Genomic DNA, 24,233 nt, shown 5'->3' with positions numbered 1-24,233 from the left:
ACAATCATCACTGTCTTCTCCAGCTGCGCTGGCTTTGCACTTGGCATCATCGCTGCCCCAGCTCCTTTTGAAAAGTAAGCATTCATGACAGTTGTCTCAGAAGAGCCTGTAGCCTGGCAAAACTTCTGGCCTAGCCCAGAGAGGCTGGCAGGTGTCCAAGGAAACAGCAAAGTGCCTGGGTTGCCACGGCCGCCACGGCCAGCCCAGAGCTCTGAGCAGGAACTTTACCCAAGTCCCCACCTGCTGGTGGCCACTCTGCAAAGGCCCCCTGTCTAGCTTCTTGGCCTAAAGAAAGTAGTTGCCATGGCTACAGCACTGTTTCCAGGGCATAGCAAATGCTGTCACCCTCGCTGGGTCCCCAGGGAGCCATCTCCTGCCCCTGTGGCAATGCCCATATCACCCTGTGTCCCACACAACCAGAGGCCAACCCTCAGGCATGCCACAGAGCTGTGAGCACTGCAGTTTAAACACAAAACAAAACAAAAAAAGAGGTTTTATTGATTGCAAGAATGGTGTTGAGGGCTAGGCCCTGTGCCGGTCCTTCCCTATGGGATGCTCGGGCAACCAGACTGGGTATTAACTAGAGATTCGGCGCATTCCCAGCATGTGCTCTCCCGAGCTGGGTGCAGTGGGACCGTGCCTTCTGTTAATTGCCACCAGTTGCTGCTGACCCATTCCTCTGGGAGAACTGCTTCATTTTCCTTCTTAGCCCCAATATGACACTCGGAGGTTGGCATCCTCTGCAGGGGTCATCGCCTTGTCTCATGCTTGTCATGTGCTAAACCCTTTGCTAATGCCGAGAAGTCAGTAGACCCTACCTTCAAGGTGCTCCCAGTCTGCTGGGGGCAGCAGATGGCAGACAGACAGCAACAGCACCACAACACTCTACTATAGCAGAGATGGTGACAGGGCAGAAAAAGTTGTGGGGACATAAGTGGTGTTTTCAGACAGATGGCCTTGTACCTGCTCAAGTCTGAATCTGGTGATCTGTGAACACTCAGAACTACAGGCTGGGACAAAAGTGGGTTTACAGTTGTGAGTACGTAAAATAGAGTTCACTCTTGTATTATTATTTGTTGTTGTGTTATTTCCCACATGACCAGCTGCAAACCTACTTTTGCCCCGTCCTGTGTAATGACTCACCAGTGCACGGCAACTAGTGAGTCCTCCAGGGCAAGAGAGAAGCCGACCAGAGGCTGACCGTGTGTCGGGGCTCCTACATCCAGCGCAGGGAGTAGTGCTTCTGGGCTCAGAGACCCTGCTCGGTGTTTCAGGACAGGAGGGAACTGGATGGTGGGGAAGAACAAGCAGTGCAAGCAGGGAAACCAGCACAGGAAAAGGCTCAGTGCAAAAGTATGATAAAAGCTGCCACAGATGGACACTCTACATGCATCATCTCATTTAAGGCCCAGACAGGTAGCTACTAACATCCTCATTATTATAAATGAGGAAATAAAGTGCAGAAAGGAGAAGTACAGTATATTACCCAAAGTTGTACTCTGTAGTTTGTACCGGACCTAGGGGATGGCCATCCATGCCACCCACCATCTTTCAGGGGTGCCACAAAGCCTCAGAGAAGTGAAAACCGTGGCTGGGGAAAGCTGAAGTCCTCTAATGGGCTAAGCTATTGCAGTAACAAATGACTATAAAATCTCTATGGCTTAATGCTTAAAAGTTTATTTTTTCTCACACAAAGTTGGGGAAGTGGAGTGGGGTTTCTGCCTAGAACACCGTAGGCCACCAGACCAAAAAAAAGAAAAGAAAAAAGGCTGGAGCATCCTGCAGGCAGGGCATTTTACCGCCTCATCCCAGAGTGCACACATCACTTCCTCTCACATCTCATTGGCCAGATGCAGTCACGTGGCCCCGCTGGTGAGTAACACAGCAACTGAGGAGCGCCTGGGCATGATGCCCTGGAAGGAAAGTACAGGGTTTGATGAGCACTGACAATGACTCCCACAGAGGCTTGACTGAAAACACAAGTCACTGCAAAAAAAAAAAAAAAAAGTCCTGTGGAGGAGTAATGGGAGATGACACTGAGTAAAATGAAGGCTGGGGTACCACTCACTCCATCTAACAGGGGCTTGCAGAGCACTAGCACTAGGTTCTGGGATCCAGGGATAAGGGTCAGAGTACCCCTGTCCTCACTGAGCTCGTGGTCATTGCGCTGCAATAATTATACTTGCATTTCATCAGCTCTATAGGAGGCTGCTGGGGACCTACATGAGGGAAGATGAGGAGGCCTCATGGAGGAGGAACAGTGAAACAGCCACATGATAGCTGAAGGAGACAGAGGCTAAGCTATGAGTGGGCTAGGGGCCACAATGTGAGGGACTTATGTGGGTCGATGTCACCACAGTGTTCACAAGAGATCCACCTCCTGTTAGGGTCCAGGCACAGAACAAGGAACCCTTAGAAAGGCATACGAGTCATGTCAGAGGAGAGCTCAAATGGACAGATTTTTCATTAAGCCCATGACAACATAGTCAGTCTCCTCATGGCAGGAGAAACGCAAATTAAAACTATACTAAGATGGTATGTATCACCTATGAAGCTCTGACAGCATACTCTGTTGTTGAGGTTTTGAGAAAAGAGACATTCTCATACACCGTGAGAGGGAGTGTGTGTTGATATAATCCCTAGAATGGGGGATTTGGCAACATTTGTCAAAATTTTAAATGCATGTACTTTTTGATTTAGCGATTTCACTTGTAGGGAATAACTACAGGTATATTTACACACTTACAAAGTGTTATGTGTACAAGACTATTCATTGTGGTATTACCTGAAAAAGATTGAAAAAACCCAAATGTTCATATCAGGAGGCTGGTTAAAAAATTAATTTATTTGATAATACTATACAGCAATACAAAACGACCAGGAAACTTTGTAAGTACTGATAAAGCGAGAGCTCCAAGGTATGAACTAAGTAAAAAAAACCAAAGATATAGTATAGTATCTACAGTATGTAAAAAGTTACCTTTAATGTAAGAAAGGAGAATAATGGAAATCTACATTCATCAATTATATATTTCTAAGAATGCTTAAGTATAACTGTCAGTATAGGCAAGGTTTTGCTACAGTAACAAATGACTTACAATTTTCAGAGGCTTGTATAACAACTATTTTTTGTTGTTGTTCACGCTGCATATCCATTATAGACGGGATGCAACTCTGACTCATAGTCCCCTCACTGTGAGACCCAGGCTGATGGACCAGACCCCTAAGGGAATTTTGTAGGTTTAATGGCAGAGGGAAAGCGACATAGCAAACCATAAACAGGCTGTTAAATCCTCCCCATCAGTGTCAACAAAACAATACTCTGCCCACATTTTGTAGCCAAACAAGTCACATGACCACTCCTGAGTGAAAAAGGGAAAAGGCACATCCAGCCGGCAAGGGTACCACATGTCACATATCAAGCTTGTTGATAATAGGACAAGCATGTATATATAATCCTCTCACCAGGACGGGAAGCAACCAATTATGAACAATAATGTAATTTGTCACTAAGAAGTTAGTATAACAGTGATTACCTGTAGGATGGGATGGAGAAGATGGGTGGATAGGAGATAGGAATAAAATGGGCATTTTCATTTAGCACACAAACACATTTGAACCATGTGGATATATTATCAATTCTAAAACAATGGTCGCCAAGTAGGTACATGAAAATATATTCACATTTCTCTTTCCCGTCACATGACCATTGGGTACATAATCGGAATCCATGATAAGCTCCTGATATCTTATTAATATCCGGGCCTAATAATTCTTGCTCGGAAGTATGTCAAGATCATGAACTCAGACCAGTACAAAAGCTGTTCTCCGTGTTCCATTCAGAAAAGAATAACTGGTGGGGGAACGTGGAGAAGCAGAGGTCTGTATCTAGTTGATCCAGTGTGAAAACCCACATGACCCAGCGAGGAACACCGGAGCCCCTGGGCCTCCACCAAGTGTGGGATAGCAGGGACTCTGCATGGCGTGAGTCCTACCTAAGCCTAAAGCCACTGGCAAGTGTGTAAACATCGAGTCAGTAAAACTCCTAGGAAACCAGAGTTTAGCACCAAGCAGCAAGACAAAAAATCAGATCTAAGAGAGAAGGAAAGCTATTAACTAAAAAACTGTGAGCTTTAAGATTGGAAGCTAAGATGATGGGGCGTGAGTCAGGAAGTGAAGTGCAGGCTGAATTGAAGAGCAGTTCAAGGCCAAAGGCAGGAACAGCAAAAGGAGCCAAAATCTCAAATTTGTGCGTTCTTGGCAGAGGGATGGACAATCCAATTCCTGGAAGTTTCTGCTCAGCACCCCACAGCAGCACAGAACGTGGGCTACCGCAGATGACTGAGCTACTGTAACTGAGATTTCAGAATCCCATCCTGTGGGTGTTTGTAATCCCAGGGGACCTTAGAGGAGCGGGTCCTGAAGCCCACCAAGGGTTAGCAGGAGTTGCTTGAGGGTTAAAGCAGTCGTCTGCATGCACAGCTGCTGCACTGGCAGATGCTTTGGGGTTGCCTGTGCTGCCCTTTGTGGCCTTTTCATGGCGATGGAGGGGCTCCCTGGGACTGGGTACTCTGTTGGTCATTCTCTCCTGCGATCCCCTGCTGTTTTCCAGTACCATTTCAACCCCTCGCAGTCCGTCCTGGTGATGGAAGGTGACGACATCGGGAACATCAACCGCGCCCTGCAGAAGGTCTCCTACATCAACTCCAGGCAGTTCCCGACCGCGGGCGTGCGGCACCTCAAAGTCTCTTCCAAAGTCCAGTGAGTGGACACCTATCGCCAGGGCCAGGCCGAGGCAGTGGGAACGGTCCTCTTGCAAAACAGGGGTCACCTCTCTTCAGCTGTCCCAGCATCTCTGCTATCCCCATGAGGATGCCCCAGTTATTCTTCGGTTTTCTTCTTGAAGAAAATATCCTGTTGTTGCTAACTCAAATCCAGCTTTCTCTGTTTTCTTCTGTATCTGATTTAATGCCTAGAAGACACTGTTTTCTGTAAATTCTGAGAGAGCTGGGTTCTAAATGGTATGATGCAAGTGTACAGTGTCTGATGCATAGTAGGTGCTTGACCAATGTTGATTTATTAAATTAACCATCCCAGCCTGTAGACCTCCTACATAGCATGAGTGTGCAAGAGAAAGCGAAGGCACGGTTCTTGCCCCCAGAGAGCAGAGTGCATTTAAGATGAGACTATTACTGAAGCCTGTCGATAGCTCCCTTGCAGGCTTATCAAATCATTTCTCAGCCACAGCTGCTGCCATAGATAGCTCAGAAGGAGACCCCAGAAAAACTCCTGGAAGGTGGAAAGGTATCACCTGGCACCTGGAGCCAGGAGAAGGGCCCAGGAAAACAGGAACAAGCATGGGAAATAAGGGTTTGCTGACTGCCCATTGCTGGGGTCTGGACAGGTGCTGGGATGAAGCCCACAAACAGCAATCACATCCAATAGTTATCTCCATGGAAGAACTTCTCCTCCCGTCCACTCTGAAGGCCCTTCTTGGAGGCCTGGGGTAGGGAGGAGGCACCCCCAGGTCAGCTTCACATTGTAGTGAAGAGGCACCAGACTGTCCAGTCTTCAGCTCTGGGACCAGGCTCCATAAACTGGCGAGGGGAGGGGTGTCCTCTGTAAACTGGGGGGTTGATGCAGCAAAGGCCAAAGGAAACTGGGAACAGAAACCCACCACCACTCCCTCACCTCACTCACCCAGAGAAGAAGATGGAGTAGCTCAACCTGGGGCCCACCCACCCTTTCCTTAGCCACTTTCCCAAGGCATGCAGGCTGATGGCTGCCCCAGCTGGAGCCCACGCAGTATTCCCAGAGCATCCATCTGGACCCTGGGGTTCTCACTGTAGCCCCGGTCTTGGCCTCAATGACCAGCAGAGTGCCAATGGCATGCCTGATGAGGTCTCATGAGAGCATCACGTCTGAGCATTTACTGAGTTCCAACAGTGATGCGGGCCCTGGGGCGGCGGCTTTTCTCTAAGTTGTCTCATTTAACCCTCACTACTATAGGGTAATTCATTACACTCACTCCCATGCTATAGATGGAGGAACTGAGCTTCGCAGGGGTCAGGCACCCAGCCCAGCAGTGGCAGAGCCAGACCACGACCCTTGTCCATCTGATTTCCCGGGCTTTGCTCGTGTCATCACACCATGCTGCTTCCAGGGTATTCTGAGGCAACATATCCATGAAATGTGTCAAGAAAAAGGAGTGTGATTGCAGTAGTGCTCCACTGGCATACCTGGAACAGGTGCACGTGTGTGATAGCCTCATGCAGAGATAACACACAGGTGGTGGCTGGAGAGGTTAGCCCTGTGGTCACACTTAGTAAGGTGGCTGTAACCAACCAGTTAGACAACAGTTTGCTTACCAAATCCTAATGCACGAAACAAGCAATTGCTCTCTAATTAACATTGCCACTGATTACTTTGTTAAAGGATAATTAAAGGTTTAATGGTTACTTGTTGCTGGTATAGAAAATTCCAATTTCTCCCAGGAGCCAATCTGTTTAAGTCCCTAGATTGCTAGTTGTTTTGACTGTAATGTGTCTTTAAACTGAAATGTCTGTTGACATCGCGGAGACTCTTAGGCAATCAGGATGCCTTGTCAAGGACTAGAGGGGGCGGTATGCATTCTTGACCATGGCTGCATGACAGACGGTCCCTTGTGTGCTCTGCAGGTGCTTTGGAGAAGACGTGTGCATCAGCATCCCTGACGTGGATGCCTACGTGATGGTGCTGCGGGCCATGGAGCCGCAGATCACCCTCCGAGGCACGGACCGCTTCTGGAGACCTGCCACCCAATTTGAAAGTGCCAGAGGGGTGATCCTGTTCCCTGACATCAAGATTGTGAGCACCTTCGCCAAAGCCGAGGCCCCAGGTAACTTGAAGACCACAGGTACAGGTGCATGCTAGGTGTGGGCAGTGGGCTTTGAGTTCTCACAACCAAAGTAAACCACGCTTAAGGACAATGCTATTGTTCCCTATAGCAAAGTCTTTACAATAGCAAAACAATCAAACCAACCTGGAAACAATGCAGATAAATAACAAGAGGGGAATGAATGGCTCAGCAAATCATGGTACCCTATACAGTGGTACCTCAGTACTTGTCGTTAATTTGTTCCGATGAATGGTAAGCAAGCGACAATAGATGGAGCATTTTCTCTCGCGGGGTAGCGTTGTGACGTATGCAAGTTCTAGCAAATGTGAAGAGTGGTGAGCAAGCACCAAGTGCCAAAACGTTTTTTCTTGTCAAACTGTGACGAGTACCCGGTTTGATGAGTTCTAGAGCCTGGGAGTACCGAGGTACCACTGTGTAAGTGCTGTATTCTTGGAGGAAAGGCATTTGTGCTAAATTGTAAGTGACAAAAAGCAAGGTGCAAATTACAGAGTATCTACACACAGACTGATCTCAACCACGTAAAGAAGAAAGTAAGCAGGAAAATGCCCAGAAGAAAGCACGCAGTACACTTAACAGTGGTGACACGGCCCGAGGGGCCTGAGCGCCCGTAGATTTCCGCTCCCCATCACTCTTCTGTTGCCGCCGAATGTTCTGTTGTGGGTGCTATTATTTTGACAATCAGAAGAAAAGTTAAAAAGCTCAAAGAAAGAACATAACTGCATCCTAATATGTACACAGAAAAGACTTGTTCATCACTATTACTCTAAGCTCTTGGGGAACTTTCCAGTTGTCCTTTCATTACTGGGAGGGCTGTTCAGTGAAAGCAATCAGAATTATTTGCCAGGGAGAAACACATAGCTGCACTGAAAGCTGCCGCATATGCTGCTGACTTGAAGGAGGTGGAGGGAGGCAGGAAAAAGAAGGGAAAGCAGGAGCGAGGGAGGAAAACCTGAGGCCCAGATCTACCGGGGTTTGAGAACTGTCCTTTGCTGCCTCCTCCGAGAGAATACTTTCAACTCCCCTTGTCTGTGTCCAGCAGCAGCTGCTAGTGATGTGCTGGTGCCCATGAGCCTGAGTCCCTGAGAGGCTGCTTCTAGACTAATCCTGGTCATCCATTGCCTTAACCCACCCTGGTCCTAGCCAAATGGGGGTGTGGCTCCCAAAGCAGCCCTCCTTAGCTTACAAGTAGATGGTGTTTTACCACCTGTCGGGCAGGGCAGTCTCCTAGTTACACTCCCAGGTGCAGTAGGTCATGTGATCTTCCCTCTTCCCCTCATTTGTGGCTAAAATTCGACAGAAAAAGGGCCTCTGACCTCAGTGGTTGCAGGCCCTGACTGAACGCTGGATTTACTGGGCCCAGTAACAACACACAGGCAACGCAGGGAAGAGCAATTATCGGGGTCCCTATCTTACCTTCTGTTTATGAGAGGGGCACGTGGAGCACAGGGCCAAGTGCCCGAGACCTATTATTGTTAGTGCTTTTAAAATTTTCCTCCTACTGTGGTTAGAACAGTCATTATTATGGGTGCCTTAAACAAGCAGGACCCACTCCAGCTTCGTCTTCTGCCCGCACTGACCACACTGTGTGCTGTTTCAGTGCAAAGGACAGGCGAGTCCTCCGTGCACACCCATCTGTCTCTCACATACACCTCTGTGTCAGCTCACACGTTCGCTCTTACTCTTCCCCTGCCCAGAAGGTCCCTCTCCTTTCCCATTCTCATTACTGCTGACAAACGTCCCTACCTTCCACACCTCCCCCAGAAGGCTTCCTCTGCCACCACCCTGACCCCTGGACTGGGTTACGTCTCTGTTCTGTACGCCCTCAGCCATGAACACAACTTTTGTTATCTGTCACTAAATACGCCCAGAAGCTCCATAAGGGCTCAACCGTGGCTGACTCACATCTCGGTCCCTGCACCCAGCACTGTCCCTTTGGCACAGTGGAATCAAGGAAAGGGCAGATGGAAGATACTACCCACAATGCAAGCACAAGGGAACAATGAGAAAATGGTCCCCTACACAGGGTGAGCCATCAGCCAGCCACGTGGGGAGCCAGATGCTCTAACCCAACCTGACGAGAAGCTGCAAAAAAGCCCAGAAGACATGACGGCCATTTGAAACAGAGAGACACGTTCATGTTGTTATGTTAGACCTTGTCGTAAGTGTCCATGAATGTGCTTTTAGATTTTGCTAATAGCACATGAAGCCTTTGAGATTGGCAAGCATGTAACAATTAAGCATATGAAAGAATTTATAATAATATGAATCTAGTGAGAACAAAAATGTATTTTTGGTATCACTAAAAAATTCAAATAAAAAATTCCCTCATCTTTAGTAAACACTTTTTAAGTTCTATTTTTATAAATATTTTATCATGTGCAAAATATAGTAATCTTATAATTATAAGTAAATAAATATACATATTTCAATGATCTCGGTTTGCACATTTCCCAATAACAGGCTGCAAGATCAAAAACATTTGGAGACTACTGGCCTAGAGGGGAAGATTTTACAAACCGTGGAATCAGAAAATAACGATTTCTTTCCCAGCTCCTCCCCTACTCTCTGTAATCCTGGGCAATCCACCCTTGGACCTTGCCCTCTAATGCCTGTCTGTGAGGATTTTGTTTGCTCAGTGCCTGGTATACAGCAATCACTCCATAAATACCAATCAACTTTATTTTAAGGTGAGATTTTACAATAAGTTAGTACTGCCGACCTGCCTAGCATTCCAATGCTCAGACATCCGTTTTGGAAATTCAGGGCCCCAAAATCAGTCAGGGGCCAATGTACTTAAGTATGAAGCTGTAACAGTGCAGCTCCATTTGAACCACGTGTAGTAATGCTGCTCCATGCGAGAGCCTGGGTTGGAACCTGACGACCCAATCATGAAAAGTGCTTCTGTCCTTGGAAACCTCAGAGTCTGCCGAGGGCAGCAGATACGCAGCAGGACCTCATGGGGAAAGCTACAAGAGCGTGGAGGAGGGGCACTTACCTCTGGCCTCAAATGAGAGCTATTGCTTATTGAGCACCTACTATGGGCCAGACACCATTTCAATTGTCTCAAGACACTTGCCCTCTTCAGAGATAAGGAAACTGAGGGGTAGGTAGTTCCTCCAACATTGCACAGATTCTCAGTAGCAGCACTGGTACTCAAATTCACCTCTTTGGACTACTGCTGCATTCATTTCTTCTCACAAGTCCCTGTTGCCCAACCTCAGGGGTTGCCTGGACATCCATCCAGCAGTGGAGGTGTTACTTGGGGTCACACAGCCTCTTCTCCCGAGCCAACCTTCACCCGGGGGATAGTCACAGAGGAAGAAGATATGCCATCTTCCTCCGTTGTCTGAGCCATCCTCAAGCCCATCTTTTCCATGTGTCGCTCTTCCTACAGCCCCCAAATCAGCAGTCTTAGAAGAAATGCTTCACAACTTAGATTTCTGTGACATTTTGGTGCTGGGAGGGGACTTGGACCCAAGACAGGAGTGCTTGGAGCTTAACCACAGTGAGCTCCACCAGCGACACCTCGACGCCACCAACTCCACAGCAGGCTATTCTGTCTACGGTAAGGCTGCGCTCAGCCCCGCCTCCTGCAGTCTCCCCTTAGAGTGGCCTCATCCAGGGAGTCAGGAGTGTGATGGTACTCCATCACCTACGAGGGCAGGATCGGGTGGGGACTCTTGACCTTGGAGCGTGGACTTCTGGCCCCTCCTTTGGTAAGCTACTCCAACATCTTGAGACCCTGGACCACATCCCTACTCCTAGGAAAAATCCCATAGAAACAAGGTGGCTGCCTTCTCTCATATTTGATCTCAGCAAATATCACAGCTACATTTGGCAGATTGAGGCCAAACGTTCTGATCAGAGCCCGTTCTATGGGGGAATCCTGTTGATCAGTTTAATCAGCTCCTTAGAACTTTTGTTTCAGTATGTTGTCTGCCCCTAAACATCTCAAGCTTTCAGCCTGGCCAAATTCAGGAGACCCACAAGCCCCAGCAGCTGCAGCTTGTCTCCCCCACCTCCTTTTCTGCCTTCTTACAACAGGTGTGGTCTCTTGGCACAGGTGTGGGCTCCATGGGCCGCTATGAGCAGGTGTTGCGTCACATCCGCTACCGCAATTGGCGTCCGGCTTCCCTCCAGGCCCGGCGGTTCAGGATCAAGTGCTCGGAACTCAATGGACGCTACACCAGCAATGAGTTCAATTTGGAGGTGAGTGAGTCCTGTGGTTGTAAGGGGAGCTCAAGCTCACCTACTCTTCCCTTTCTGCATTCGAGGGGACTGCTGCCACTGGCACCCACCTGCCACTCCTGGTCAGCAGCACCTCGCCCTGCTCTTCCCAGGTCAGCGTCCTCCATGAGGTCAGAGTCTCAGACAAGGAGCACGTCAGTCACCTTATCGTACAGCCTCCCTTCCTCCAGTCCGTCCAGCACCCAGAGTCTCGGACTAGCATCCAGCGTAGTTCAGGTAGGTCACCTGGCAGGAGGGACCTCAGGACACTGGGTGATTATTGATTCAAGAGCATCACTGAACAGACATTTAGGGTGTACCAGCCATAGATGCCCAGACCTGAAGGTGGGGCCTGACAGTGGAGAAGCTGTGGACCCTGGCTCAGAGGCACTCACACAGCCTCACTAGGGAACCCGGAGGTTAAACAAGGAGTTTCAGACAATATGTAACAACAGAGGTTAGTACAAAGGGCTGGGGTAAATTTTTGCAAGTCCCTTTAGGCCACATCCTTTTGGAAGCTTTCCCAGAACCCCATACAAACGCACGCATGTGCAGCACATTGCAAAGCCCCCTACCTGTACTTCTGTCCCAGCACTTGCCATATGGTGTTACTGCCTGCTGGCCACTGTGTCCGTTCCTGCTAAACCCCACAGTGCCTGCTTCTCAGTGGGGGCTGCCCTATAATGTGAGGGGAAAAGCAAGACTTGCATTTACTAACTGCCTACCATGTACCTATGTGGAAGCTCACACAGATTATTCCATTCGCTCCTCACAACTACCCATAGGTAGAAGAATTATTAAGTCTGTCATATAGGTGATGAATGTGAAGCCCAGGGTGAGTAAGGTGCTGACCCAGAGTCCTACAGCAGGAAAGTGTCAGGGCAGATTTTAACCTAGGCATGGAGATTTCATTCACGCCGCCTGGTGACCTGGGGTGAATTAGTTCACTGTGCCATGCAGTTCCTTTCTCGTTCCAGTGGTCCCAAGCATCGCCACGGTGGTCATCATCATCTCCGTGTGCATGCTAGTGTTCGTGGTGGCCATGGGTGTGTACCGGGTCCGGATCGCCCACCAGCACTTCACCCAGGAGACAGAGGCTGCCAAGGAGGCCGAGATGGATTGGGACGACTCTGCGCTCACTATCACAGTCAACCCCATGGAGGTGATCCTCACACGGGACGGGAGCTTCGCATGGGGTGTCTCCCCTCCACCCAGTTCTGTCTTCCTTGTGCCAGAAGCCCAGCCCCACTGATCCCTCCCTTCTCTGAGCTCCTCCAGCCTTCTCAACACAAATGGACCATCCTTTCCCACCAACTGCATTCTCTGATTAAAACCGTGTGAATTGCTCTCACCCTACAAACAGAACCAGACATTACTTATGGCAAGCAGCCATGTGGGGTCTATCTGTTGTCACCCCCATTATATTTAGCTCAGAGCTAACACTTGGGGACTCAGTATTGGATTTTTGATTAATTAACAATGTAAATTAGATGGCTTTTCTCCATACTGCCTGCAGAGCTCATTTAGAGGCTCAGAATAGGGTAAAACAGAAATACATTAATAGCTGCCATTTATGGAGCCCCCCGTTATGCCTGACACCGCACAGCGTGCTCTAGATGCGCGTCTCAGGTCACCTTCCAGCAGCCTGTGAGGTAGGAGCCATCCTCCCCATTGAGCTAGGTGGGGATCAACTCAGAGAGGAAAGTGAAGTGCCCAAACCACATAACTGGAGTGGTGGTGGCCATCGTCAAACTCCAGCTGCTTGATTCTAAAGTTCAGCTCTTTCCAGGTAGCCAGCAGCCCTCAGAATCCACCCATGAATATCCAAAGCCCCTGCTCTGGGAGGATGATTATCAAAGGAAGCCATGGCATCACACCCTTCAGTCTGCCCATGGGTACTAAGTGGAGGTAGAGCCAGGAGTGGCAGAGTAGGGGAAGATCAGGAGGATTCATTGAGAAATGAAAAGAAAATTACCCCAGCCTCACCCCTTACTCCCTGTTCTGTTGTTCTCATGCTCTGGTGTCAGAGCCAGCGTGCCGACGTGGCTCAGCACATGCAGTGGGTGGTGCTGAGCCACCACTGCAGAGACTCCAGCATCTCTGGACCTTGAAGAGCTGAGCCTTGGGTGTGGGAAACAACCACCAACCCTGGAGCAGTCTGAGTGTGGGCAAGGGTGTGCCTACCGTGGAGCATGAGCAGGGCGAGCTGTTGGGGCTGGAGTGTTCAAGGAAGACTTCTTGCAGTAAATTAGCTTAGGGAGCCTTGAAGGGTGGGTAGGATTTGGAGGAGGCAAAGGTAGAAGTGAGGACACTACAGAGATGGGACACGGCCATGGAAGGGCACATATCTTTTATGGCTTGTTCATCAAAATATAAATCCAAAAAGAAGATTTGACTGGAACCACCAAAAAACTAGAGCATGCAGAGATGGGACTAGAAAAAAGTGGGGTAGAGTCAGAGGGTGAGGAGTAGACATGGAAGATGAGGACCATGAACTTTGTCCTTACCAGAGGAATGTTTCCGAGGGGCAGCACACCTAGGTCTTGCCTCAGAAGACCTGCTGACAGGAACATTATATTCCTACCAGGAAAAGGAGAACACGCTTACATGCCATTCAATCTCTCACTGAGAAGCAAACACTGGAGATTTGGCAAGTTCATATCAATAAGCTCTAGTAATGCCAGAAAACAAGCCAGGGCCTGAAAGGCTCACTAAGTGATGTGCGGAATTGCACAAATGTCCAGTGTACAAAACACACGTCTGACCTTGGAGTCATGTGTTGGAATTGGCTGCTCCTTCTTGTCTTTGTCCTGGACCATCTAATTTACCTTTCACCAGATGACCTCTGTTCCAGGCCCGGGTTTTAGCATTAAGGGGAAGGAGCCCAAAGGGCTCTAAATGTTTCCATAGTAGAGAGAGAAACAGAAGCTCCAGAGTGGCCGCTCAGCCCCTGATGAGCATTTTTCTTCTCTTCCTAACATCCAGAAACATGAAGCACCAGGGCGTGTGGAAGATGAAACTGAGGAAGAGGAAGAGGAGGAAGTAGAAGAAGACATAAGCTCCAGCAGCAGCGACTCAGATGACAGTGATGAGGAGGAGGTGGAGGAAGGGGTGGGCAGGGGCAGACATGGGGAGAATGGAGCCAGGCAAGCCCAGCTGGAGTGGGATGACTCCACCTTCCCCTACTAGCACCCGCTGTCTGCACCCACCCACCTGTCCCTTTTGTGAGCCACACTTGATGTATGTGAGTCTCTCACTGTCACCTCTGATTTTGATGACACCCTGGGCAGGCCTTCCCCAGCCTCCTGGAACCCACACTTCCTCCCTTGGGCACTTCCTGTGCCCCAGCCCTGGGGCAGTTCCAAGAAACCCAGTGCTCACTATCACATCCACAGTGGGGACTTCAGGGTGGGCTTTGCCCTGCAGTCCTCTCTGCTCCCGCCCTGGGCTCCCCCAGCATCCTATCAGCCAGTCTGCAGAGCTCTGCCTTTGCTCTTCTCTGCAGGGGAGAAGGTCAGCTTTTACATCAGTCTCCTCCCCAGGCCCAGTGTTCCCAAAGCCCTTGGGTCCCAACCCGCCATGTGTGCACCTGACTCAGCAGTCTCTCCATATAGACCAGCAGGTTCTCTGGTGGCTTCATCCAGTCAGGGTGGTTGGACTTCAAACACCTGGGATCATGGTCCTTAATTTTAAAGGAAAATCCTTGTTGAAGCTGAACTAAGTTCATAGGGAGAGGTTCACACACTCATGCACCCATGCACACACTCTCCCCAGCTTGGAGATCCTTTCCCTTTGACCTTTCTGAGGCCATATAAAGCTTATTATGAAAAGTACAAAAGCTTGGCCACAGCAGGGCCTGGTCCCCAGCCAAAGCGCTCCAAGTCTGCCTGCCTGGGCAGCTGCTGAGACCCATGTGGCTTCCCTGCTGGCAACTCCCATCCAGTGAAACCATAGGATCCAGGAAGCATCCCACACAGGCACTGCCCCAGAGACAGCTGTGAAAAGTCTGAAGCCAGGGATCAGAAAGAAGGGCTGATGAGATGACACCACTGGGCTTTGTGATGGACGCAGGTCCGGGAGACAGGATGGCTGGGCTCTCCCAGGCCAGAGGGCAGCCCAGATAGGCAAGGCTCATGCCACCTAGTCTTATGGTCCTCGTCCCCTACTTCACCCTTGTTGGCCTCTTAAGAAAATACATTCCTCTTGGATGTATTAGAACAAGTGTGAACTGCATTAAGTCTAAAATGAAAGCTTGAAAATTTAACTGCTAGGAATTAGAAACATTTGCGATAACAGCTGCTTCTTTCTTCTCATAAAAGAAGCAATGCTTTGGATGGAGGGCAAATATATCTGAAAACCTAATTTATTTATTTATTTATTATTTTTTTAATAAGGAAATCTTTTCCATCTCCTTCCTAACATGGACACCTCATGGGGAGAATTGTTGCTATAGTAACCGGTTCTGTGATCTTTTGTGGTCAAGAGAATAGCAGGCAAGAATTAGGGCCATTATAGGACTTCCACGAGGCTCAAATGTCTCAGGCTTTGTCCTCAGCATGTGTGATCTGTCCCTGTCCCCCTAGTCTCCTCCAGCTCATTTCATATTGACTTGGCACTGGCACTGAGCTGGTCCCTAGTTACAGTGGCATTCAGATTCAAAAGAAAGTCAGAATCTATTCATTCTATTTCCTGTGTCATCAAAACAGAGCTTCTGAAGGAGACCACTGTCAATGTCCTCTAGTCTGACGGTCACCCAGTGAGGACCCAGGATAAGCCTTGGCAACCTCTGGTTCCAGAAAACTACCTTATGCCGCTTTCCCATCACCTAAAGTGTTTTTCTGCATCTGTTCCTTCCTGTGAGCCTCACGGTCACTCTGTGAGGTAGCTGGGACATCTGTTGTCAGGCACACTTTCATTAGGAGTAAACTGAGGTTCAGAGATTCAGGGGTCTTGCTCAGAGTCATTCAGAGACACAGACAAGACTGGACCCCCACTTTCCATTTCTGGTCCAATGGCCACCACCCTGGTTCTGCTTATGTTCATATTACACAGCTAACAGGCATTACTGAGGACCTACTATGTGCTGAGCACTCACCCAGCAGCAGTGGAAAAGGGATGAAGCTGAGTAAAATAAGCTCCCCCCCCTCAGAGGACCTGATGGTTGCAGAAGAGACACGGAGGGGCATGGAAATCATACAAGAGACAGGCGCAGAGGGAGGGAGAGAAGTCACAGGAAAAAGAGGCACACGTTCACAAACTCAGCCAGTGCTCTTGCTTTCCCTTAGGGAAAAGTGCTGGCAGAAGTTTAGGGTTTTATATTCATTGAATGGAAATAGACACTTCTGTGAATTCTTCCAACTGAACAGCCCTTTGCTACCCTGCTGTGTCTGCACATCCACAAGGAGACAATCTGTAGGACAGTGTAGTCCTCTCCACCCCTCAGTTCAATAAAAAGACTCTTCACTGGGGCATTTAGGAGCAAACAGAATTCTTCCAAAATTATGGCAGTAAAAATACCTGTCCGAGGTGTTCACACTTTACATGTTGAAAACCAGTTCTTTTTCAATTTGATTTGAAGTATGTAAGTCCAGCGCTCATGAGCACACTCCTCTCTGCTCAGTCTTTGGGTTTGGCTGGCGTGGGGAAGATGCCCCGCACCCTCTCTCTGTCTCCGACAGCCGCGTCACTGCTCATGGTTGAGGGAGCTGTCAGGGGCATGTAAGATCTTTCTGTGTTTGGGGGGGCAGGGAATAAGTGAAAGCGGCACTTGGCTAGGGCAGCAGAATAGTGGGCTGGACTTACAGGTAGAGAAACAAGGACTTGTCTGAGCCCTTTCATAGAAGTCCTGCTGTGAAAGGTCACACTCTGCTCTCTGGAGCTTGAAGATAGATAGGCTGGCCCCTCTCAAGTGGCTCAGAGGACAGGGAGGAGGAGGAGGAGGAGGAAGAGGTTGAGACAGAAAAGGCCAGCACTGAATGAGTTGCCCTAGTGGCGTGAGGCAATCTGCAAGCCGGCCACCATTCTTAAAGAATGCTGAGAGTATGTTCTGGTAGGTTTAATCAAATGCTATAAATCTGACTAAAGCCCAAGTTCATCTAGATAACAAAACGTGATTTCTGGGAGACCACTTTTCACTTTCACTTTCCTGAGTGCACTCCATCCTGTCTGGCAGGGCGTAGACCGCAGATCTCTGCCTGTGGCACGGGCTGTACCTTGTAGACACAGACCCTCCAGGGAGAGGGCTCCCGATGGGCAGCCGTGCTCACTGTTCCTGTACATACGCAGGGCTCGGCAAACTTGGTCTGTAAAGAGCCAGATAGCAAATAGTTTGGGCTCGGCAAGCCATATAGTCAACTCTGCCCCTGTAGCATGAAACCAGACACCAACATTTCTTAAATAAGTGAATACGGCTACATTCCAAAATAACTTGACTTATGAACACTAAAAAAATCAGGCAAGTTGAATTCATATTATTTTCCCATGTCATGAAATGTTATTACTCTTTTGATTGTTATTTTCAACATTTAAAAATGGAAAAGTATCCCTGAGCCCACAGGCCCTATAAAAACTATCAGCCAGCTGGATTTGGCCCTCGGGTCACAGTTTGCACACTCGTACCTTACGTGTATGGAAAACAGCCCTGTGTTTGCCAAGAGAAAGCAGATTGCTGTCTTACACCCTCCCTTAAATCACCCAGTGGCTTTGCCTCCAAAATGATCAACAAATAACACTGCAGTCTTTAATTAAGCTGTTTTAAAAGTCTGTGTTTAGAGGGAAATGAAAGGGGAAAAGATACTTGTTACTTGTTGAATCGACTCAAAGGTGGGCAAACATCCCTCCAGAGCCGAAGGCCCTGGACCCAGGCACTGACTGAGCGCCAAGCACTAACCCCACTGAGCTGAACTCCCAGGCGCAAGGCCTTCTCTGCAAGACTCAGCCCATCATGATTTCTGAGCTGGAGTGTTCATTATCTCAGACTGATTTCTATTTCAGCCCAGCTCACTCTAAAAGTGATTCTAAAGACTTGTGACTGTTTAAATCAATAGTGACATAATCAGTAGAAACCCTGACCCAGCATACTTCGACATTAGCACTCTTCTTGGCTCTATGATTCGATATTAGCAAGAGGAAGAAAAGGATGACTTTTTCTTCACCACCCCTCATTTAAATGAACCAAATCAGTTTTTATAAAAAGTGAGGGGGTGGGTCTAATTCTTCAAAAGAATTTACCAGTGCAAAGTAGATGCTTTTCCGCTAAGATCATTCACAGGCCTTGGGAGACCCTCAAAGCCTCCTGCCGTGAACTGTGATGGGCTGCTGACAGCGCACTGCTCCCTGTCTGCATCAAACTCCTCAAGGCTGATGAGCAGAAGCCCTTGGCACACCTTAATTCGCATGTGGCCGCTTTCCCTTGTCCAGCTGTATGCAACAGAAATGAGCAATGATAGTCTTGAAGTCTGTCCCAGCATCTTCACTTCCCTGTCTTTATTTACTTTACTTCATAAATTGATTCTGTATCTGCTTTGTAGATCTTGCTCTAGTGTTCCTTTTGGCACCAGCTGGAAAAGAAAGTTGGCTTTACAGGGGCTGTGGGCTTGAAGGCAGACTTGACTCTCCCAGGGAGACAAAAAGAGACAGCAGAAGTCACCTCCACCAGCACCCAGAAAGTTCTCCTACATTTCCTGTTTCAGAGAGCAGATGGGATCTGTGTTTGCAACAATGTTCCATGTCATTCAGCAGATCCTTGCTGAGCGCCCGTGGTGTGCCAGGAACGGGGAGGGAGGAAGAGGGGGCCTTGGCCCTGCCCATGAGAAGCTCCTTTGCAGTGTTAGAGGTTGTCTGTGAGTAGTCAGAGCTGTTGCGGACAGAAGTCAGCAGCTGGGACAGGTGGGATCACTTGCTTTGGCCATTCTGAGACAGGTGGTAGGTATACTCCCAGGAGCCCTGATACATCTCTGAGCCAATGCTTCCCTCTGTGTTTCTCAGTTCTACCCCAGTCTGACTCAGCTCACTGGTAGATGACAGCCAGGCATCCTGCCCAGTGGACAGAAATAACGTGACTGATTAAGAGTTAAGTGACACTAGGCCAAAGGAAGTTCTGAAGGTGAACAGCAGGCAACTTCAAAAGTTAGGAAGGGTGACCCAGGTATGTGAGCTAAGGCCCATGCCCTGAATCTACCTGATGTGAGGTGCCACATCGCAGCTGAAGAGGGAAAAAAGGCCAGACTTCAGAGGACCTGCTGAGGAGTCACACCTGATGCTGTGGAGCAGCATTCTCCAGGTGCACACCTGGATCAGCAACACCTGAGAGTGAGTGAGCAATGCAGATTCTCAGGTCCCACCCGAGACCTCCTGAATCAGAATCTCCAGGGGTGGGACCTAGCCACCCATGTTTTCCTGAGCTCTCCGGTGCTGGTGCCCACTAAGGTGTGAGAACTGTGGATGCGGAGGAAGAGGAGAGTGACTTAAGCTGGCTTTGGGAGGAGATGACAGCAAAAGAAAATGATCAACCACTCGTGAGGAGAGGGGGCCATAGGGTCCAATCCATGGTCCCCAAAGCAGGGTTTCAGAGCACCCTGGTCCTAGTCCCAGTTCCACTCCTCCGCTCAGGCAGGAGCCACTTCCTGCTGGTCTGGCCCTTTTCATCCTCTGCAGAGGCTGTAGGGAGGCCACCCATCCCCTAGGGAGGCCCCCAACTGGGTCCCTCCTCAAGGGCTGTACTTCAGGGGAAAACAGTTAAACTGCAGCAATGACCCTGCATCAGCAGGAGCACCGGTTCCCACATGGCCTCCGTGCTGGTGGAGCCACTCAGGCCTGGCAGACAGTGGCATGGTCATTTAAGGACACTGCAGGTGGCTGCGGCACTGCTCTGTGTGTGACGGGACTGGGCACACAGCAGCATAGTCCCGGCACTGAATCAGATGGGAGACAAATGGCTTTTCTGGCAAGGGCAGTAACTCTTTCTGGATGTCACTGAAAGTAGAAAACAAAAACCAAATGCAAACCTGCAGCCTTCCCTACGGACCATCTGTCTTGGCCCTTGAATTTCTCAGACCAGGCTCCACCAATGCCCCTTGTCCCCATCGACCAGATGCCAGAGTCCACCAATTATTGATTTAGTTTTTTTTTTATTTATGGCTTAAACTATGGAGATCCACAAAGCTCTGGGAGGACTAGCTGGTGTTCTGTGAGTCATTCACAACTAACTATGGAATAGAGTCTGCCCTCACATAAGGATTTCTGAGACTGGGAGTCAGAGGACTGAGGCACTGGGACTTGGAGTAGGAAAACTAAAAAACAAGAAAAGAAAAAACGGCCTGGGAAAGAGCCCAGATACATGGCCTTGGAGAGCTAGCCGCTGCTGTGTTTACTCCTAAGAATCCCAATTCCCTCCAGACCAGAGACACATTCCTGGTCCTCTCCAGTCTCCTTGCTGAGTCCTCTCAAGTGCTCCAAGGACACCTCCATTTTTCCAGCCCAGCCTGGAAAACATCTTCTGATTAAATGGCCCACCGATTTCCTCAGACCACAGAGATCATGTGGAGAGGAGCTCATCTCTAACAGATAAGACAATGCTAAGGACAACAAACAGGGCTTGCCAGTTACTTGCTGGTAAGAGAGCTTGGGAAAACCAGACCAAGAAGGAAGGGTAAAGTACTTACTTCTTCATGCCACTTACATCCAGAGAGTTTTTTTCTTCACAGCCTGGCCATTCTTTGTGAATTCTCTGAAGAAACATATTTTTCCCTGGACTTTAAGGCAATTTTATGTGTTTCCCTGAGGTTAGTCATTTATTGCAAAAAGCCTGCTGTGGGAGAAAAGGACAAGGAAAGGGATGTCAGGCAGTTGATGGAGAGCCCTCTGGTAGTTCTGCAAGCAGGACAGGCTCTGTTCTCACTGGCAGGTAAGACAGGGAGATACATGGACTGAGGGTGAGGGGCTCAGATCTAGCCAGGACCCCAGGCGGAGTAAGTAAGAGGACGTTCACAGGGAAGGCTGGGCCCAGGTGAGACGTACATGATGCCTCCCTGACACACCTCATCAGCCATTCACATTCACAGGAATGTGCAGAGAACCATGTCCCAGCACCAGCTAGTTCCTCCCATTCTAAGGAGCAGAGAGGAGCTTGGACCTCTGGACCACTGAAGTGACATCTTCAGAGTCAGGGACCTTCCCCATGAAAATTTGCAGTTGAGTAAAATAGCACCACAGTCATCTGCCCTCCCCAGGCCCTTGATGGGGCCCTGGAACTCATGGCTGTGTGATGCGAGAATGACCCCCCACTCTCGCCCCCTTGGCTGCATAGGTCCCTTCCTCCAGGCAAGAAGACTAACTTTTCTGTCACAGTGCCCAAGGTGTCTGGCATGGCACCTGGCCCGTAGCATGTGCTCTGTAAACACTGAAGTACATGGCATGTCAGAGATCACTTGACTTCAATGAATGGACAGGGTTTGAAGAATTGAGATGCTTCAGATGGAGGAGGAGTGGAAGTGCGGTGGATGGAGAACAACATTCCTGCTTAACAAAGGGGTAAAGAACAGGAGTTGGGGTGTTGGGGGAATAACCCCCTCCCAGCTATAACCAGTCAAAGGAGCCCCTAAGCAAGAACAAGCCTGGGTGGGCCTTGATGGTCCCCTTACTCTGCCCTATAGGCCATGGGCAGCATCCCGACTGAGAGACAGCCTCCCTCTGTTGATGACCCCAGGCCTGTGCTGCTCTCCAGTCCCTTTTATCAGATGCACTGCAGAGGAGATTCATCAAGGTGAAGCTCAATTCCCAGTAGACTAATGAAAAGAGGACAAGAGAAGTGCAAAGAGCCAAAATGCAGACAGCGTGTATTAATCACAGGCAAGAGAAACATGCCGGCTTTAATGTCTGTTTACTTTTATCTTGAAACAAAAACGCATCTTTGCTGCCCAGACCCTTTTCTTTGGAGCATTTCAGAACAGAAATGGGACATGCATGCACACACACACCGCACTGAGGGTTCTTTTCCCCAACAGAAAGAGCCATCAGAGACACGAGCCCCTGGGTTGTATCTATTTGCAGAAGCAGAAAACCAACCGCAAGGCTCAGCTACAGACTCCAGTCCCTGTGTGGGGAAGGGAGGGACAGGGCTGAGGAGGCATCTGCATTTGGGAAATGGGGGGCTCCGTTTGTGCCTGTGGGTCACAGATGTGAATATGCTCTGCATATCTACCCCTGGACACAAAAGTGCACCGTTCCTGGTCATGTGGACCCCATTACTATCCCTCCCACCACCCCAGCTCCCTAACATTTCTGCAAAGGAGCAGCTGATGTGCAGGATTCAGAAGAGACAGGTGGTAGGTATACTCCCGGGAGCCCTGATACATCTCTGAGCCAATGCTTCCCTCTGTGTTTCTCAGTTCTACCCCGGTCTGACTCAGTTCACTGGTAGATGACAGCCAGGCATCCTGCCCAGTGGACAGAAATAACGTGACTGATTAAGAGTTAAGTGACACTAGGCCAAAGGAAGTTCTGAAGGTGACGTTCTGAAGGTGAGGTCACGTTCATCATCCCTAGTGAACTTCAAGTGGTAGAAATAAGGCAAAAGCTTTTTGGAGGTCAGGAAGTTAGACTTGACCTCCAGGACTGATCACTCAAAAGGCAAGGAAAGAGAGATGGAGATGACTCGGTGCTGGAGAGCGAACAAGCGAGGCGGAATCAGAATGACAGAAACCAAAACTCCTCTCACCCAGCAAGTCAGAGTATGGCTCTGTCTGAAAGCGGTATCCAAGGTTCAGCAAACTTCTGGGTACATCTGGCGGTGTGGCCACGGAGGCAGCCAGATCAAGTGCTTCCAAAGTCAGAGCTGTTGGAAGGTGATTTCGGTTATTAACTGAAGTTGTCGTGATGTATCGTGCCACTCGATGGCTTCCAACCTGACCTTGGTGGCTTCCAAAAAAAGGTTTTTGTTCCCTGAGCTCTACAGGCTTGGAAGGAGATGAAAGAAAACTAGCTGGTGAGTTTAGAGAAGAAAAGTGCATGTAGAAGTTGGTTGTTTTCAAAGAAACCTGTAAGTGTTAAGAGTTGGCTGTGCTATGTTATTGGCATGGACATTATAATGCCAGTGAGGTAAGATTCGGAATGACTTGGTGGCACCTTTGTTTGGAAAATTAGTTAATGTGTTAATTGTAAATTATCAGAGACAAGTAGGCTAAGGACAGCTAAATATATGTGTCATGTATATACCTATCTATAATAGAGAAATAAGGAAGATATGCAACAAAGCTGTCAATGGTCCTGACACATTTTAAATTCCATAAAAGTAATAGTTTGGATGTGACACTTTTTCATATTTTTGTTGTTTACTTTGGGTTCTCAAAGTACCGGGAACAGTGACTGGCACATAGTAGGTAAGCTTTTGGAAATGGAAGGTCCAGCTTGTCACCAGTTGGTAGACACTCAGCAGCATCATTATACCAAAATTAAGTGAGCAACAGAGAACACCCCTGTTCCCTGATCATCACGACCTGGCCTTTGTGACTCACAGATTCGGCCAGTGTACAGCCAGCTGGCAGGTACTGGGCCCAGCTCTCTGTCAGTGACCAGGAACGGGATGTTGCACATAGTGGGTTCACAACACTTAGCCCACATCAGCATCACTCCCCACAGGCTACTTCCACAGGGAATGGGACTGAGGGCTTCCCTCCTATCACCTCTGCCATGCCCTAAACACTTGGTGAAATGCTGTTGAATTTTGCCAACTTCAGGTACAATTCTGCAACTTAATGTCAAGTCCTGGGCTCAGCCCTTTGAAAAGGTCCAGTGGTTGCCCTCTCAGCCCTTTCCTTCTCCCCTGTCTGGATGCTGCTGCCAGTTAGAAGTCTTGGACTGCTGCTTATCCTCAGGTGCCAACCACAGTGTGGGTGAGAAAGGTCTGAGCTACAGAGGTGAGCTTTCTCTCTTTGAAGCCTCCGTTGTGTTGGCTCTGCAGAGAGGACGGACCCCCAGCCTTGTTTTCAGAATCACCTTCAATCACTGTTACAGTCTGGGCAGTGACTGCCAGTCTGGCCAGAGTATCTCCCATGGCAGCGCTGCCAGGGGTGGGCCAGCGTGTCCCTGATGCACGTCAGATTTCTGAGCT

The 24,233-nt window shown here is 49.0% G+C and overlaps 1 protein-coding gene across 1 annotated transcript in view; it reads left to right on the top strand.

Annotated features, from left to right (window-relative positions):
• CLSTN2 (calsyntenin 2) overlaps window positions 1–23,036 on the top strand; it is a 582,773-nt gene extending 559,737 nt beyond the window's left edge. The window contains exons 11-17 of the mRNA XM_053929711.2: window positions 4,613–4,761; window positions 6,678–6,877; window positions 10,293–10,463; window positions 10,962–11,107; window positions 11,239–11,362; window positions 12,103–12,287; window positions 14,111–23,036. Coding sequence (XP_053785686.1) covers window positions 4,613–4,761; window positions 6,678–6,877; window positions 10,293–10,463; window positions 10,962–11,107; window positions 11,239–11,362; window positions 12,103–12,287; window positions 14,111–14,314 — 1,179 coding nt within the window. The 3' untranslated portion in view covers window positions 14,315–23,036. The remainder of the gene's footprint in view (window positions 1–4,612; window positions 4,762–6,677; window positions 6,878–10,292; window positions 10,464–10,961; window positions 11,108–11,238; window positions 11,363–12,102; window positions 12,288–14,110) is intronic.
• Window positions 23,037–24,233: the final 1,197 nt, after the last annotated feature.

The sequence above is a fragment of the Desmodus rotundus genome, chromosome 8 (assembly GCF_022682495.2).
Source record: "Desmodus rotundus isolate HL8 chromosome 8, HLdesRot8A.1, whole genome shotgun sequence".
Lineage (NCBI taxonomy): Eukaryota > Metazoa > Chordata > Mammalia > Chiroptera > Phyllostomidae > Desmodus > Desmodus rotundus.
This window is presented reverse-complemented; position numbering and strand designations above follow the sequence as displayed.